General features: G+C 47.6%; 1 protein-coding gene across 2 annotated transcripts in view; it reads left to right on the forward strand.

Moving 5' to 3' along the window:
* Window positions 1-15,306, forward strand: part of psda (pleckstrin and Sec7 domain containing a) — a 47,736-nt gene that overhangs the window by 25,796 nt on the left and 6,634 nt on the right. For both annotated transcript variants that reach the window (XM_085295998.1, XM_085295996.1), the window contains 6 exons: window positions 5,566-5,763; window positions 7,156-7,236; window positions 7,660-7,772; window positions 7,848-7,906; window positions 8,886-8,975; window positions 14,832-14,875. In XM_085295998.1, the coding sequence (XP_085152124.1) occupies window positions 5,566-5,763; window positions 7,156-7,236; window positions 7,660-7,772; window positions 7,848-7,906; window positions 8,886-8,975; window positions 14,832-14,875 (585 nt within the window). The remainder of the gene's footprint in view (window positions 1-5,565; window positions 5,764-7,155; window positions 7,237-7,659; window positions 7,773-7,847; window positions 7,907-8,885; window positions 8,976-14,831; window positions 14,876-15,306) is intronic.

Consider the following 15,306-nt stretch of genomic DNA (forward strand, 5'->3'; position numbering starts at 1 on the left):
TTCTTCTCTCTGATGTTTAGTTCAGTAAATTCATCATTTATTAGAGAACAGGACAACACAGAGAAACAGACCGCTGCTCTGTGCTTTAAGTGAAAGCTTTACAGCATCACAAATTAATAACAATTATTATCAGAGCTGCTGCTTTTCCATTAGAGAGGACTCACGGTTCTGATTTACAGGTCCAGTCTGTCATTTGTGAAACATGTTTAACAGAAACACCGAGTGCTGTGCACCTGATGCTCTAGTTATTAAAGCTAAAGCTTTAATGATGTGTTAATAAAAATAAAGGAGAGTACATTTTGAATCCATAACTATTACAGTATCATGATAATCCTGTAATACTGCTGTGACAGTCACAGGATGGATCAGTCACACTGAGTTTAAGAAGCATCAGCAATAAAATAACATCAACTCTGACATCATCAGTAGGGATGGGAATCGAAACCCGGTTCTTGTTGAGAACTGGTTCCCACTGTTTCAATTCCTTGGAATCGTTTGCCATTTTTGCAAACGATTCCCTTATCGATTCCAGTCGCCCCGAATGACGTCACCACGTTGTGGAGCGTCATTTACCTGGCAGGAAACATGGCGGCTCAAACGCTCAAAAGTTTGGTTATACTTCACGAGAACGGATGACAACAGGGCAACTTGCAATACTTGCAAAGTAGATGTTTCATTTAAGGGAGGAAACACTACGAATATGCAAAACCATTTGCTCACAAAATGATGACCTTAAATGAATGTCGTGTTTTTAATTCCAGACTCGTGAATCTCAACCCAGCAGCAGCGGTAACGTTTGCACGTCCTCTCCCGTTAATGCGGCAGGTAAATAATCAACTAACATATTATGTTAGCGCGATCTGCCTTATTACAAACCTGCCATTACTGTGCATTTAGTGACCATGATGAGACAGAGTCTGGCTCAGATGCTGGCAGTTCTCGCTGCAGTCTACCGGCAGCGTCTCCTTTCAGGCAGGATAGACGAATGTCACCGAGCAGTGACTCAGTTTGTGGTCAAAGGCTTGCACCCGTTTGCCACAGCAGATGATTTTCGGTAAGTGAATGTGTTTAATTGTAGGCAGGGACAAGAGAGGATATAAAACAAAGTTCTAAGCTAATCGACCTTAGTGTTCTCCTTTTTTAAAAAGAATCGATAAAGAATCGAAAATGGAATCGTGAAAATCTTATCAGTACTCATCCCTACTCATCAGTGTAATCAAACCTTCGGCCATTTTTAATGAAACGCAGGCGTTCAAACGCTTTTCTCTCAAAATGAACGTGAGCTGATGACACATTGCGGTCATCGACGAGTTGAGGCTGCTGGATGCAGGCTGATGTGCGTCAGTAACGATGAGCCGCCGTAGCTGAACGAGGACGTTTGTTACTTCACAGCAGACGTGACGACAAACCCGAGCGTGTTCTTCCTGCTGACTCGAGACTCGGCTTTTGTAAAAGCAGCTGCGCTTTCTGTGAAGCGTGTTGGCGGCGGCAGAGCAGGCCGTCGTCTGCCTGCCGTTGACCTTGAACTCGGTCGGTGGAAGTGGGCGGAGCACTCAGAGATGCACTGAAAGAATTTCCTGGCGTCCTGTTGAGCGAGGTTCCCCGGCCGCTGGTTATTTCTGTCCGGGATGAGTGGGCTGCATCGGCGAGTGTGGGAGGGACTCGCCGACAGAAACATCCGGACTCACATTCCCTCCGTTCACCAGGAAATACTACTGATGCAGCTCTGAGTCTGAGGCGCTCGCAGTCCTGCCATTGGCTGTAACAGCAGCGCCCTGTAATCATGTACTCCTACATGATGTTTGAGTAATCAGAGTAAATGTCAAACAAAACAAACTGAAGCTGTAGGAAAAATAAAACATGTTGCAGTGATCCGGCGCAGCCCTGCGCTCTCCTCGTCGTGTCGGTTGTTTTATTGTATTTTCTGTTTTCTGGCCCGCGTCTGGTTTTGGTTCTGACTCGTGTGCTTCTGGTTATCGTGTTGCAGGGATCAGGCGGTGCTTTCTGTACCCGGCGGTGTTGTGTGGTCACGTTTTCTTATTCTGACCTTTTGTCTTTATTGAATGAGACGTGTTTTACTGTCGTGTTTATTTGGACGTTCAGTATGTTTTTCTGTTTTTAATATTAGAAGCTCTTCCTGTAATGTGTCGTGCTCCAGGAGATTCGATTGCACTTCAAGTGTTTTTCTGTTTTATTTCTGTGGTCGTGTAGCTGTGTAGTTGTGTTTCCTGTGGTTTGTCCCAGCTTTGTATTCGGCTGCATTTGGTGTGTTTTCTTTCTGGAGAGGCTCTCGGCGTCGTTGTGTTTCTCTGTAATCTCTGACAAACATGCCTTTGCTGCTTTCTGATCCATCATACTTACATGGATAACTGAATGAATTATTATGTTATGAGACAACCTTTAGTTGCCTGCAGGCCTGCTGACCGCCCGGTCCAGTAAAGGGAAGCTCATTAAGGGAAGTAGATGTAGTCCACACGGTGGTTTGACCACTTCCCACTTTCAGACTCTCATTCAAAACTCTGACTTCATTTCCTCTTCGTGCCTGAGGTTTTTTTTATGTTTTAAAAAGTGCGTTTATGTAAAGAGCAACTGCGAGCGAAGAACGGCCGATGGACAACGGACACATTCCCACGACGACGGCGGCAGATAGGTGCGTTAAATTAAAAGTATTCCTGCTCGGCTTGGTGACGTTTGCGCACACGAGGCCGTATCGATCCTTCAGGAGAGGCTGGTCGATGCAGCAGCAAACACTCGGGTTATAAATAGACTGCAGGCTGGAGAAGGAAACACAGCCGCACACGGCGCATTAACGTGTTTGCAGTTAGATGTGCCCCGTCTCTCACGTTCAAATGCTGACGCTGGCTGGGAGCATTTGCACTGAGCACTGGTTGAACTGGATGTTTGTGTGTTGGATGTTACTGAAGGAGGATATCAGGTGTTATCAAAGCGGACGGAGAGCGTCTCCTCAGTTTGAATGAATTCTGTATTTTTATCTCCAGAGTAACAGACAAGTACCTGCTCGAGTTTTCGCTCCACACCCAAAAAGAAGCTGATAAAAACAGAAACCGCTGCTCGCCGCCCGCCGCCACCTGCTTCCATAATTTATCACTTTTTTCAGGAATAACCTCTTCAGTGTCTCCGCCTACGTATGTAAAAGGAAGCTTTTCCCACTCTGTGACCTGCTAAATGTCACACCGCATTAGCTGCTAACAGTTCCTGTTTGCAGGGTAACCATGGCAACAGAAAGCAATCGCTGTATTCATGCTGATGCTCAAAATGTGACACGTGAGCGAGATGTGAGGTCACAAAGACACTGAGGTTCACGGAGTCATCGTCGCGCCTTCGCTCTGCGCTGACGGTTTCATGATCGATCTATAAATCCGTGTCCTGGAACATCCGCTGATCGTTTGTTGCTTCATTTTTATTTTCTGGTGCCTCTGAGAGCGTGATGTCACCCGTGATCGATTCCTCGCTGGCAAGCTGCTGCTCCCGGCTCCCTCGTGCCGGGTTGTGGCGTCCCTGATGTCATTCGGCTGCTCCCGACTCGACTCCTCCACGTTGGGTGCAGCCAGCGGTTCTGGAGCTCCTCCGTGAGCGGAGCCTCGCTCTAACAGAACCTGCGGCAGGTGGAGAGCTGGTTGGTGAGGTACAGCGAGCAGAGACAGCTGCGAGCGCAGCCTCAGCAGACCCAGGCTGACCCAGGCTGACCAGAGTGGGCTAGCTAGCCTTGCCTGGTGGGCTCGCACTCAAAGCTGTCTCTTCAAACTGGACTTCATAAGGACGTGTATCTCACATATCTAGCATTAGAAAGAAGCTCGTTCTCAGGCTGTATCTGCTCACTACACTCGTACTCTGACATCATACAGTATTGTTAAGCCTTCAGATACCGTTACCACACACACTCTGCTGCACACACACATTTATGGACTTTCTTAGACCAAACCTGTGAATCTTCATTAACAGCTGCCTTCTTCTGCTGATATGGTAATTCCTACTGTCGCCTTCTTATTCCAGTTTTAAACTTCCTATAATAATTCAAAAATCTTCTATTATTAGTAACTCGATCCAATCTTAATGTTGTTAAACTTTCAGTCCGCTCTCTTGGGTCGATGATCACTAATACTGTCCTCTCCTGTCTCATCTCTTGTTCTGTTCCACCCTCTCTTAAAACTGCAACGATAACTCTCCGTCTCCGGACTATAAACTCTCTATTTGTAAATCACGTCTCAGAACTGCAGGCCCTTCATTATTACTTGGGCTTACTCTATTGTTACCTTGTTTAGTTTTATAGTTTTATTTGTTTATATGTTTTTATTTTGCTGTATAATCTAACACTGTCTTATTATTATTGTTATTGTATATGAAGGACACCATAAGTTTGATTTTCATAAAGTTTTGTTTTTAACTGAACATGATGCTGCCAGTTCTGAATAACTACAACTTCCTCTGGGATGTGAAACATCCAAACATCCAACCAAGCATCCATCCAAACAACCGAGCATCCATCCATCCACCGAACCGAGCATCCATCCAACTATCTGTCCAGCCAACCGAACATCCAAACATCCAACCGAGCATCCATCCATCCAAACAACCAACCGAGCATCCATCCATCCAAACATCCAACCGAGCATCCATCCATCCAAACAACCATCCGTCTGTCCTTCCGTACACCCAACCAACCCCCCTCTAAAGCTCGGGTGTCAGACTCTTGAAAAGGTGTCCCTGTTGCAACACACCTGACTAAAATTAAAAGGTCATTAGACTAATTAACTTGACTGCATGCTGAGGTGGCAGTTCAGCCTTTTGATTCATGTTACAGAAGCTGATGAGTGAACGAACACGGTGCAATAAAAGAACTTTTAGAAGTACATTTTTCCGAACACTTATATTTATTTAAATTTACTTCAGTAGGGTTAGGGGTCGCCACCATGCAGTCTAGTTCATTAGAGTCTTGCTAATGACCTTTTAATTTTAGTCAGGTGTGTTGCAGCAGGGATACGTTTTCACTCCCCGAGGCCTGGGGTTTGACACCCCTGCTCTAAAGTGTTTCTGAGTTTTGGAAGTTGAACTGCGTCTTTTACTTGGAGTTTCTCCATATTGATGTGCGTCTCCGTTAACATCCCTCCGACCTGTACGTTCGGGTATAAGCCTGTCACAGAGATGTGGAATGCAGTAATCTTTAAAAGCTTGTAGTCTGGTCACTGAGCTGAGTCTAAGTTCAGTGACTGTTGGGGAGCAGGCTGATTCCAGGCAAAGGGTTTGAGTTTCCCCCTCCAACTGTCCACAGTTGGGTGTTATTCCTCCTTACCCTGAAGCTGAAACTTTTAAGGGATCTTTTCCTCTTCTGCTCAGCTGAGCCTTAAATCCAACAGATTTCCTCACATTAAACCAGAGTCCTCCTCGTGTTTGTCACATTTAAGATAAACTCCAAGTGTTTTTGTGTCGCGTGTTTGCGTCACAGGAGGAACTCTGAGAACAGGAACCAGAAATAATTTTGTCCTTCAGTGAAAAAGGATCTGAAAGTCCTGAAGCATGAATCTCCTTTTGTGTTTATGTTGTCAGGGAGCGTCCAGTGAATCGACCGCCCGAGCTGCTCTACCCGCAGGCCGATGTGGCGGAGCGCCTGGCACTCGGCGGCAGTGACGACACGCTGGCCAACGGCATGAAGCCCGACCTGGAGGCGGCTAAACGTCTCGCTAAACGCCTCTACAACCTGGAGGGCTTCAGGAAGTCTGACGTCGCTCGCCAGCTCAGCAAGAAGTCAGTGTGTGTGTGTGTGTGTGTGTGTGTGTGTGTTAAAACTTTGGGCTCGCAGAGTAACGTGAAGAGCAGGGGACTTCATGCAGAACAGTTGATGAATTAAATTTTATTTACACAGCGCCAAATCACAACAACAGTCGCCTCAAACTCTTTATATTGTAAGGCAGACCCCACAATAACACATACAGAGAAAAACCCAACAATCATGTGACCCCCTATGAGCAGCACTTTGGCGACAGTGGGAAGGAAAAACTCCCTTTTAACAGGAAGAAACCTCCGACAGAACCAGGCTCAGGGAGGGGCGGGGCCATCTGCTGTGATTGGTTGGGGAGAGAGAAGGAAGACAGGATAAAGACATGCTGTGGAAGAGAGACAGAGATTAATAACAGATATGATTCAATGCAGAGAGGTCTGTTAATACATAGTGAGTGAAGAAGAAACACCCAATGCATCATGGGAATCCCCGGCAGCCTACGTCTATTACAGCATAACTAAGGGAGGATTCAGGGTCACCTGGTCCAGCCCTAACTATATGCTTTAGCAAAAAGGAAAGTTTGAAGCCTAATCTTGAAAGTAGAGATAGTGTCTGTCTCCTGAATCCAAACTGGAAGCTGGTTCCACAGAAGAGGGGCCTGAAAACTGAAGGCTCTGCCTCCCATTCTACTTTTAAATACTCTAGGAACAACAAGTAGGCCTGCAGAGCGAGAGCGAAGTGCTCTAATAGGGTGATATGGTCCTACAAGGTCATTAAGATAAGATGGGGCCTGATTATTTAAGACCTTGTATGTGAGGAGCAGGATTTTGAATTCTGGATTTAACAGGAAGCCAAAACAGGAGAAATCTGCTCTCTCTTTCTAGTCCCTGTCAGGACTCTTGCTGCAGCATTTTGGATCAGCTGAAGGCTTTTCAGCGAGTTTTAGTGTGTGGCCTTTACAGCAGTACACCTGCACACAGAGCTGGTTCACAACATTACATTTTTTCACATCCAACAAAAACAGGAATTTCCAGCGTGCAGTGAACATATCACGGCCTCCTGCTGGTCACACTGCAGCGACTCAACCAGCTAACCGATGATGTCACCGCGCAGTTAGCGCGGGCAGATTCAGCAGAGCTAATGTCCTGATTTCACTTCCTTGAGTCTGAGTGACACGTCACGGGACGAGCTAGTCGAGCTTTACTGTTACTTCCTGGTTCCAGGTTTAATATAAACATGCAGATTTTTACTTCCTGTTCACCTTTCAGGTAAAGTTCTGGTTTGCAGGTGGAGGTTTAATGCTCTGTTCTTTTCTGTAATATCCTGTCACAGAAATAAGGCAGCCGGTGTAGTGATACAGTGATAATCCTTAGTAAAACGTGCTCGTGTTACACCAACACGCCTGCTTCTCTCTGCAGTAATGAGTTCAGTCAGATGGTGGCCGAGGAATATCTCACCAACTTTGACTTCACGGGTCTGACCATCGACCAGGCGCTCAGGTGAGTCCCGCTTCCTGTCCGTGTGTATTTCAGAGCGTGCAGACGCGATTGTCTTACATTCGCTCACTGGCAGCACCTCCCGTCGCTCTGCGGTTCTTTAATGTTTGTTCAACTGCGCGATGGCCTCCTGAACATCTGCAGGAGGTCCAGATGTTCATATGAACCAGTCACGGTGTGCCGTGGCGTGCAGTCAGTCACTTCCTGCGTGCTCTGCTGTCACCTTTCTGATGGAGAAGCTCAGAGTTTAAACGCGGAACTTTTTCTGACTTCATCCCAAATTCTGTCAGTTTACAGCAGGACTGGCACTATCACAGGGCTTAATGTGAAAAACCTGTGCAGTGGGTGTGTCTGTGTTCATCTCACCTGTTCAGGTGTTCTGGTGACATCATAATGAGCTTCTTTAACATCTGTTTCTTCGTTCAGGATGTTTCTGAGGCAGTTTGCTCTGATGGGGGAAACTCAGGAGAGAGAGAGAGTCCTCGCTCATTTCTCCAGGAGGTACAGACAGTGCAACTCGGAGAGCCTGACCAGCGAAGGTACCGTCAGTCCTACCTGTCCTCTTTCACCTGTCCTACCCGTCTGACCCCTCTGTCTGTCGCTCTGTCCCACAGACAGCGTCCACACTCTGACCTGTGCCATCATGCTGCTGAACACGGACCTGCACGGAAACGTGAGTGAACCCGAGCCGTCGGCTGATTGGTCGTTACGTTTAATAGGAACTCCTAATCTGGTCGATTGAAAGCACGTCGGCGTCATCTGCCACTCGAGCGTTCCCGCGAGTTTCCTCCTGTTTCATGTCACCTGCTGCTTCCTTGTTGGTGTGACATACAGGAAATATTAAAGTTCAGTGTGAATTTCATCAATAACAAATTAATAAACGGAAAAAATAATAAAATGATAAATATTTGTTTCCAGAATTTCATTATAATGATATCATTTGAAAAATGTTAAAAAAGGAAAGTTTTATAAAAATGTGAATAAATATAAAAATGAGTAAAGAAATATTCGGAGACGTTAATGTGAAAATCCACTTTGTGTTATTATTGAAATATTGATCTAAAAATGTGACAAATATATGAAAATACTAACAAATAACTGACTGACTCGTCATCACTGAGGAGCGCCGCGGGCTCATCGGGCTCATTCTTCATTTCTGCTAATGAACTTTTTTAAGGAAGTGCTGACTTTTACTGCGGCAACATGCCTGCACGTTTCCTCTGACCGTTACAGCAGGAGTGACAGGAAGACGGTCTCCGCTGCCCCCCTCGCGTTAAACCCGACTCTAGCACCGAATAGAAGGGTTTAACTCCACCTGTGCGGCTTTTATATCAGGTGGAACCGTTTCTGTTTCCAGAGCGTTCTCAGCGCTCCCGTCAGCATCAGCGAGGCGTCCTTTGGTTTGTGGGGTCAGATCCGACCCACAGCTGTTTTAACTTTGGGTAATTTGGGGTAAGACTAGCTTTGCTGCTAACACGGGTGACTTACTGTGTGCTGAGCGGGGACGAGTCGTCCAAGCTCAGCGAGCTGATCTGCTAACCAGCCGATGATTTCACATCCCGAGCTAACGTCACAGATCAGCTGACTGTGTGTTCATGTTCAGTCTGTCACAATCACATCTGAGGTGTGTGTGTGTGTGCGTGTGCGTGCAGAACGTGGGCAAGAGGATGTCCTGCAGCCAGTTCATCTCCAACCTGGAAGGACTCAACAACGGAAAAGATTTTCCCAAAGATCTGCTCAAGGTACGACACACACACACACACACACACACGCCTATGACTGATTAAAAGACTGCAGCAAGTCCAGCACGCTTCGAGCGCCGGGATGGATGGCCACCGGCCTGCGATGACATCACTGTTGGTGCTTGCAGCTACCGAGCCCACAGACCAGAACGATGCTTACACAAGTGTGAACCCTTAAATGGGCCGCTCCAGCCCAGTGGAGTGCTCGGATTTCAGACCTGTCCCTGTAATGTGGACGCGTCCTCAGCGTGAGGAGTTCAAAGTGACATCGGACTACACAGAGACACTAAAGCATGAGCGCGCACACATCCTTGTTTCCATTCCCTGTGAGGACATTACATTCTTCCAGCCTTACACTAGTCTTCAGCGTTAAATTGGATGATGGGCAGTGTGAGGACTGGCTTGGTGTCCTGAGGAGGAGGTGAAGTCCCCGCAGCGATTCTTGGTTTGTGGCCGTCAGAGCAGAAAAAGGAGAGAGATGCATTAATTTTACTTCTTGTGGCCGCCAGGCAGAACGAGTGTGCGTGTGCGCGCGTTCGTGGATACGTGTGTGTCAGTCTCCCACTCTTTTGTTTCCGTCTCAGTTTTTCCATCTCAGCCTCGGAGCGATCAACGTGAATCTGCGTCACCTCTTCACCTCCACCATCATCATCATCGTCGTTGCTCTGTGTTAACGTGTGTGCTGAGTGTTTTCTTGCCTTCAGCTTGGCACTGGTTGGATGGCTGCTTGTTGATGAAGCGCTGAGTGTGTGGGCAGCAGCACCGACTGACTGGCTGAGAGCAGAAAACAGTGAATGTCGAATATTTATGAGACAAAAACATGAATTATCTGCAGTCAGAGAGGAAGGAAAGTCCTCGCGCTGTCCACAGCAGAAGCGCTCTGTATTTGGGACAGTTTGTAAGAAAGGAAACGGATGATCAGATTCAAAGCTCAAGCTCAGACAGTAACACAGTTTACTTCAGTAATAGTCCCAACAGGTGAACAAACACCACAGAATCATCTTTAAATATTCACAGAGCCACAGACGTTGTCCTGGATTGTTTTGTGGTCATTTTTCACTCAGAGTGTCGTTCCGCGTCTCTTTGTGGTCGTTCCGCGTCTCTTTGTGGTCGTTCCGCGTCTCTTTGTGGTCGTTCCGCGTCTCTTTGTGGTCGTTATGTTTCTTTTTGGTCGTTCTGCGTCTCGTTGTGGTCGTTCTGCGTCTCGTTGTGGTCGTTCTGCGTCTCGTTGTGGTCGTTCTGCGTCTCGTTGTGGTCGTTCTGCGTCTCTTTGTGGTCGTTCTGCGTCTGTTTGTGGTCGTTATGTCTCTTTGTGGTCGTTATGTCTCTTTGTGGTCGTTCTGCGTCTCTTTGTGGTCGTTCTGTCTCTTTGTGGTCGTTCTGCGTCTCTTTGTGGTCGTTCTGTTTCTTTGTGGTCGTTCTGCGTCTCTTTGTGGTCGTTCTGTTTCTTTGTGGTCGTTCTGTTTCTTTGTGGTCGTTCTGCGTCTCTTTGTGGTCGTTCTGTTTCGTTGTGGTCGTTCTGTCTCTTTGTGGTCGTTCTGCGTCTGTTTGTGGTCGTTATGTTTCTTTTTGGTCGTTCTGTTTCTCTTTGTGGTCGTTCTGCGTCTCTTTGTGGTCGTTATGTTTCTTTTTGGTCGTTCTGCGTCTCGTTGTGGTCGTTCTGCGTCTCGTTGTGGTCGTTCTGCGTCTCGTTGTGGTCGTTCTGCGTCTCGTTGTGGTCGTTCTGTTTCTTTGTGGTCGTTCTGTTTCTTTGTGGTCGTTCTGCGTCTCTTTGTGGTCGTTCTGCGTCTCTTTGTGGTCGTTCTGCATCTCGTTGTGGTCGTTCTGTTTCTTTGTGGTCGTTCTGCGTCTCTTTGTGGTCGTTCTGCGTCTCTTTGTGGTCGTTCTGCGTCTCGTTGTGGTCGTTCTGTTTCTTTGTGGTCGTTCTGCGTCTCTTTGTGGTCGTTCTGTTTCTTTGTGGTCGTTCTGCGTCTCTTTGTGGTCGTTATGTTTCTTTTTGGTCGTTCTGTTTCTTTGTGGTCGTTATGTTTCTTTTTGGTCGTTCTGCGTCTCTTTGTGGTCGTTCTGTTTCTTTGTGGTCGTTCTGTTTCTTTGTGGTCGTTCTGCGTCTCTTTGTGGTCGTTCTGCGTCTCTTTGTGGTCGTTCTGTTTCTTTGTGGTCGTTCTGCGTCTCTTTGTGGTCGTTCTGCGTCTCTTTGTGGTCGTTCTGTTTCTTTGTGGTCGTTCTGCGTCTCTTTGTGGTCGTTCTGCGTCTCTTTGTGGTCGTTCTGCGTCTCGTTGTGGTCGTTCTGTTTCTTTGTGGTCGTTCTGCGTCTCTTTGTGGTCGTTCTGTTTCTTTTTGGTCGTTCTGCGTCTCTTTGTGGTCGTTCTGTTTCTTTGTGGTCGTTCTGCGTCTCGTTGTGGTCGTTCTGCGTGAAAACGGTTTCCACAGTTCAACATTCAGGTCCTGAGTGTGCTTTTACTGAAGTTGAGCTAAAACTGATTCTGTATTGATTATTGATTTTATTGGGCGTGAATGTGATTGGTGTCTTCGCTTACACGTCGTCGGCTCGCTGTCATATTTTTCACGTTCAGCTGAATTTGAGTTTTTGTTGCTGATCGTCTCTCAGCTGCATTTACATTCAGCTCTGTGAACCCACCGTGACTGACAGCTCCAAGGAGGACAGAAGGCGGGCTGAAGCTCCCATCCCTGGCCTCCGATTGGCTGCTGCAGCTGAGGGAAAATGCGCATTGCGAGAGCGAGGGAAAAAAGAGAGAGGGAGACAGAGGAGGAGGAGGAGGAGGAGGGAGAGCGAGCAAACAGTCCTCAACAGTTCAGTGTCTCAGTGGGGAGGAGGAAGAGAAGACGAAGAAGAGGAGGACGAGTGAGCTCACCTGACCTGACAGAGGGATTCTCCTGCAGGAGGAAATCAAGTGAATGAGGAGGAGGAGAAGAGTGGGAGTGAAGTTGGAGGACGAAGAGATCAAGAGAGATGTGAGGAGGAGGAAGGAGGGATTCTCTCTCTTCATCAGAGTGCAACAGGAGAACCTCCTTTCTCTGCTTTTTTCCTCCTCATTAGCCTCTCCTGTGCCTCCACCTCCGCCCTCCGTCCGTCCGTCCGTCCGTCCGTCCGTCCTCCATCAGGGAGCTGGAGGAAGCTGACGTCAGTTTTGGGGGTGCTCTCTCTCTCTCCTTGTCTGCCTGTGTGGGTGTGCTCGCTCGCCCAGCCTCCCTGCTTTTCCTCTTTTCTTTTTTGGATGTGAGAGCGAGCTGATGCCTCTCCTCCGTCACGCAGCTTTATTTGCAGTCCAGGGATTCTCCTCCGCTAACAGCACCTCCACGGCCGCTGCATCAGGAGGCTCAACAGCAGCACAGACCCCCCAAAATCCAGGACGAGCTCAGAGCTGTGGTTCGGATGATTTTCATGTCACTGCCTCTGAATCGCTGATGGATTAGACACACACACACACACACACACACACACAGACACACACACACAGACACACACACACAGACACACAGACACACACACACACAGACACACAGACACACACACACACAGACACAGACACACACACACACAGACACAGACACACACACAGACACAGACACACACACACACACACACACCACACACACGCACACACACGCACACACACTCTCTCAGACAGTCTGGAGTGTGTGTGGTTGGAGGCAGATGTGTCGACGGCTGACAGCAACTTTAAAGTCTCAAATTTTCAGTTTTAATTGATTTTGAATTTGATCAAATGTATAAAAACTGTAAAACCCTTTAAAAAAATATTAATTTGTAGAAAACGTCAAACGTTTGATGTTGATTGTCTGAATCGCTCATTTCTGCAGCTAAAATTTTCTGCTTTAAATGAATTGCAGTCCAAACATATTAAAGCTAATTGTAAACAGTTATTTATGAAATAGTTTATCAGACATCGGCATAAATGTGATTTATTTTCAAAATAAAATGATTTTAGCTTTCCTAAACAGAAATATGAGTTCGTGCACAAAAAGGCTCATTTTAGCCTTAAAGCCAACATTAATGTCATCTTGTTTGATTTAAAATGGGAAGAATGAAACATTTTGAGTGATAGAAAGTCGTCCCTCAGTTTGGAAATCACAGCCCTGGGACTAAACTATCGTACGTTTGACTCGTAACTGCAGATTCCAGTGCGTTCCAGGCACAGAGGAGTCCACAGGTTTGTTTCTTGGCAGCGTCCTCCTGCTTTCGTGCTTTTGGCTCTGAACACCTGAGCGAGGCTCCGGCCGGCAGCCAGCAGGATCATGAGGCTGATGAAGAGCTGCTGTGTTTTTATGCATAATGAATAGAGCCGGATCCATAATGCAGCAGGCCGAGCTCGCAGAGGCACCATCCATCCAGCCGCTCGTCAGTGGCCGTCATTAGCCCGTCTCTATTTTACACACCCTCACCTCCTCGCTTCCTCGGCTTCTTCCTGCACTCATCTACAGTCTGGAAGCTCGTGACGTGGGTTCGAGTCTGAAGCGACACAGACCGGCGGTCATCAACGGGCTGGACTTTGTTAGATCCGCCGCGCTGTTCCGTGGAAGCGGTGAATGCTGGCCCAAGGATCTTCTGTACAGGAAACATAAAAAGTTTGGACTTTTTTTATCTGTTGGATCCCGACTCAAACCGCCCAGATGATCGGCGTCAACAGCATCCACTCCACGGGCCGCATGCGCTCGCGCTCGCTGTGCTCGGTCCGGAGCGGGCGGGACTCGAGGGACAACGACCCGTTCAGGTATCCCAGGACCCCCCGCTCCCGCTCCCTCAAACCGCTGGCCTTCCCCGACCTGCTGGGAAAAACCCAGGATGGGCAGCAGCACCCGCAGAGCCGCAAGAAGAAGGTAGAGCCGGAGACACACCTGTGAACCTTTACCTGAACCTGTACCTAAGTTACCCCGTTTAAAAACCTGTGAAGGTTTGTTTTCGTCCTGAAGACGCTCTCCTGACGTGACACACGTTTACAAACCTCTATGAAAGCAATCCTCTGCGCCGACCGCTTCACATTACACCTGTGTTCATCCCTTTGTGATGACATCAGCTGTTTCTTCATATTTCATTGGCTGGTTTTTGTTATTATTGTCGTTGTTGTCGGTCCGTGTCAGACACACATTTATGTTTAGTTCATTAAAATTTTCTTCACGTCTCTGTAATAATGGACAAAGGCCCCTCAGCAGGCTTCCACAATCCGGCCAATCAGAAGAAAGTGGGTTGTCGGTACGGAGTGGGGCTTAAAGGGGGAGGGGCTATACCAGCTGTTTTCAGGCACAGGGTGAACCGAGACTGGGATCAGATACAGATCGATGCTCGAGGGAAAGCGCCTCCACACAGGAAGTGACCCGCTCCTTCCTAAGTTGCTGCCGGCTGGTCCATACTGCACATGCCAGCCTCTGGTTGCCTGGGCAACTAGCTAATTTAAGTACCAGCGGCTCATATGTCAATCAGCTCTCACTGCTAGCTGCTTCAGTCGCGCACATCAAAATATCCCACTTCCTGTCACCAGCGATTATTTTGCTCGCAGGTGCTCGTATGAGGCTGAGTGTCAGCGGCGGTCTCAGGTGATGGCGTGGTTTCCTGTGTGGACGGCCCTTTAAACAGGTAGCACTGGACCAGGTTTGATCGCCCAAGGAAACTCGTCTCCGTTAAAAATGATGACCAGAGCCATTAAATCCACACAGCCAATCAGCACCTGGCTTTTAGGCCATGTGACCATCTTTAGTCTGAGCACGTGAAAAATGTGGATTAAATACTGAATGTCCTATCAAGTAATCAGATTACTGTGAATCCTGAAATCCATATGAGCTCTTCATGTCGTGTGTGTGTGTGTGTGTGTGTTTCTGCAGACGCTGTACAGCTCCATCAAGAACGAGAGGCTGCAGTGGACCATGTGAGTTTCTGCTTCGACACACAGCATGTACAAACATCTCCACTGTGTGTGTGTGTGTGTGTGTGTGTGTGTGTGTGTGTGTGTGTGTGTGTCCCTGCTGCCCTGACTCCCTTATTTAAGCCTCTGTTGCTGTGGTAACCGTTCCCTGCTTCATTCCTGACTGTAATTACAGGTCAGCATCCCAACGCCCATGCCTGACTGTGGACACACACACACACACACACACACACACACACACACACACACACACACACACACACACACACACACTCATAAATACATAGATTTACTGGGTGTCTGTATCCGTTCAGCATCTGTCCGCCCTCGTGTTCAGCCTGTTCTTTCTCCTAAACTGTTTCCTTCCTGTGTGACATTCAGCTTCTTTCTGATAAATAACGTATTTATTCAGGTCACGTTTAACATTCATGCTG

This window comes from Mchenga conophoros, linkage group LG13 (assembly GCF_057382185.1).
Source record: "Mchenga conophoros isolate Kocher_MC1m ecotype Shallow Benthic linkage group LG13, M_conophoros_male_GT1.1, whole genome shotgun sequence".
In the NCBI taxonomy this organism is placed as follows: Eukaryota; Metazoa; Chordata; class Actinopteri; order Cichliformes; family Cichlidae; genus Mchenga; species Mchenga conophoros.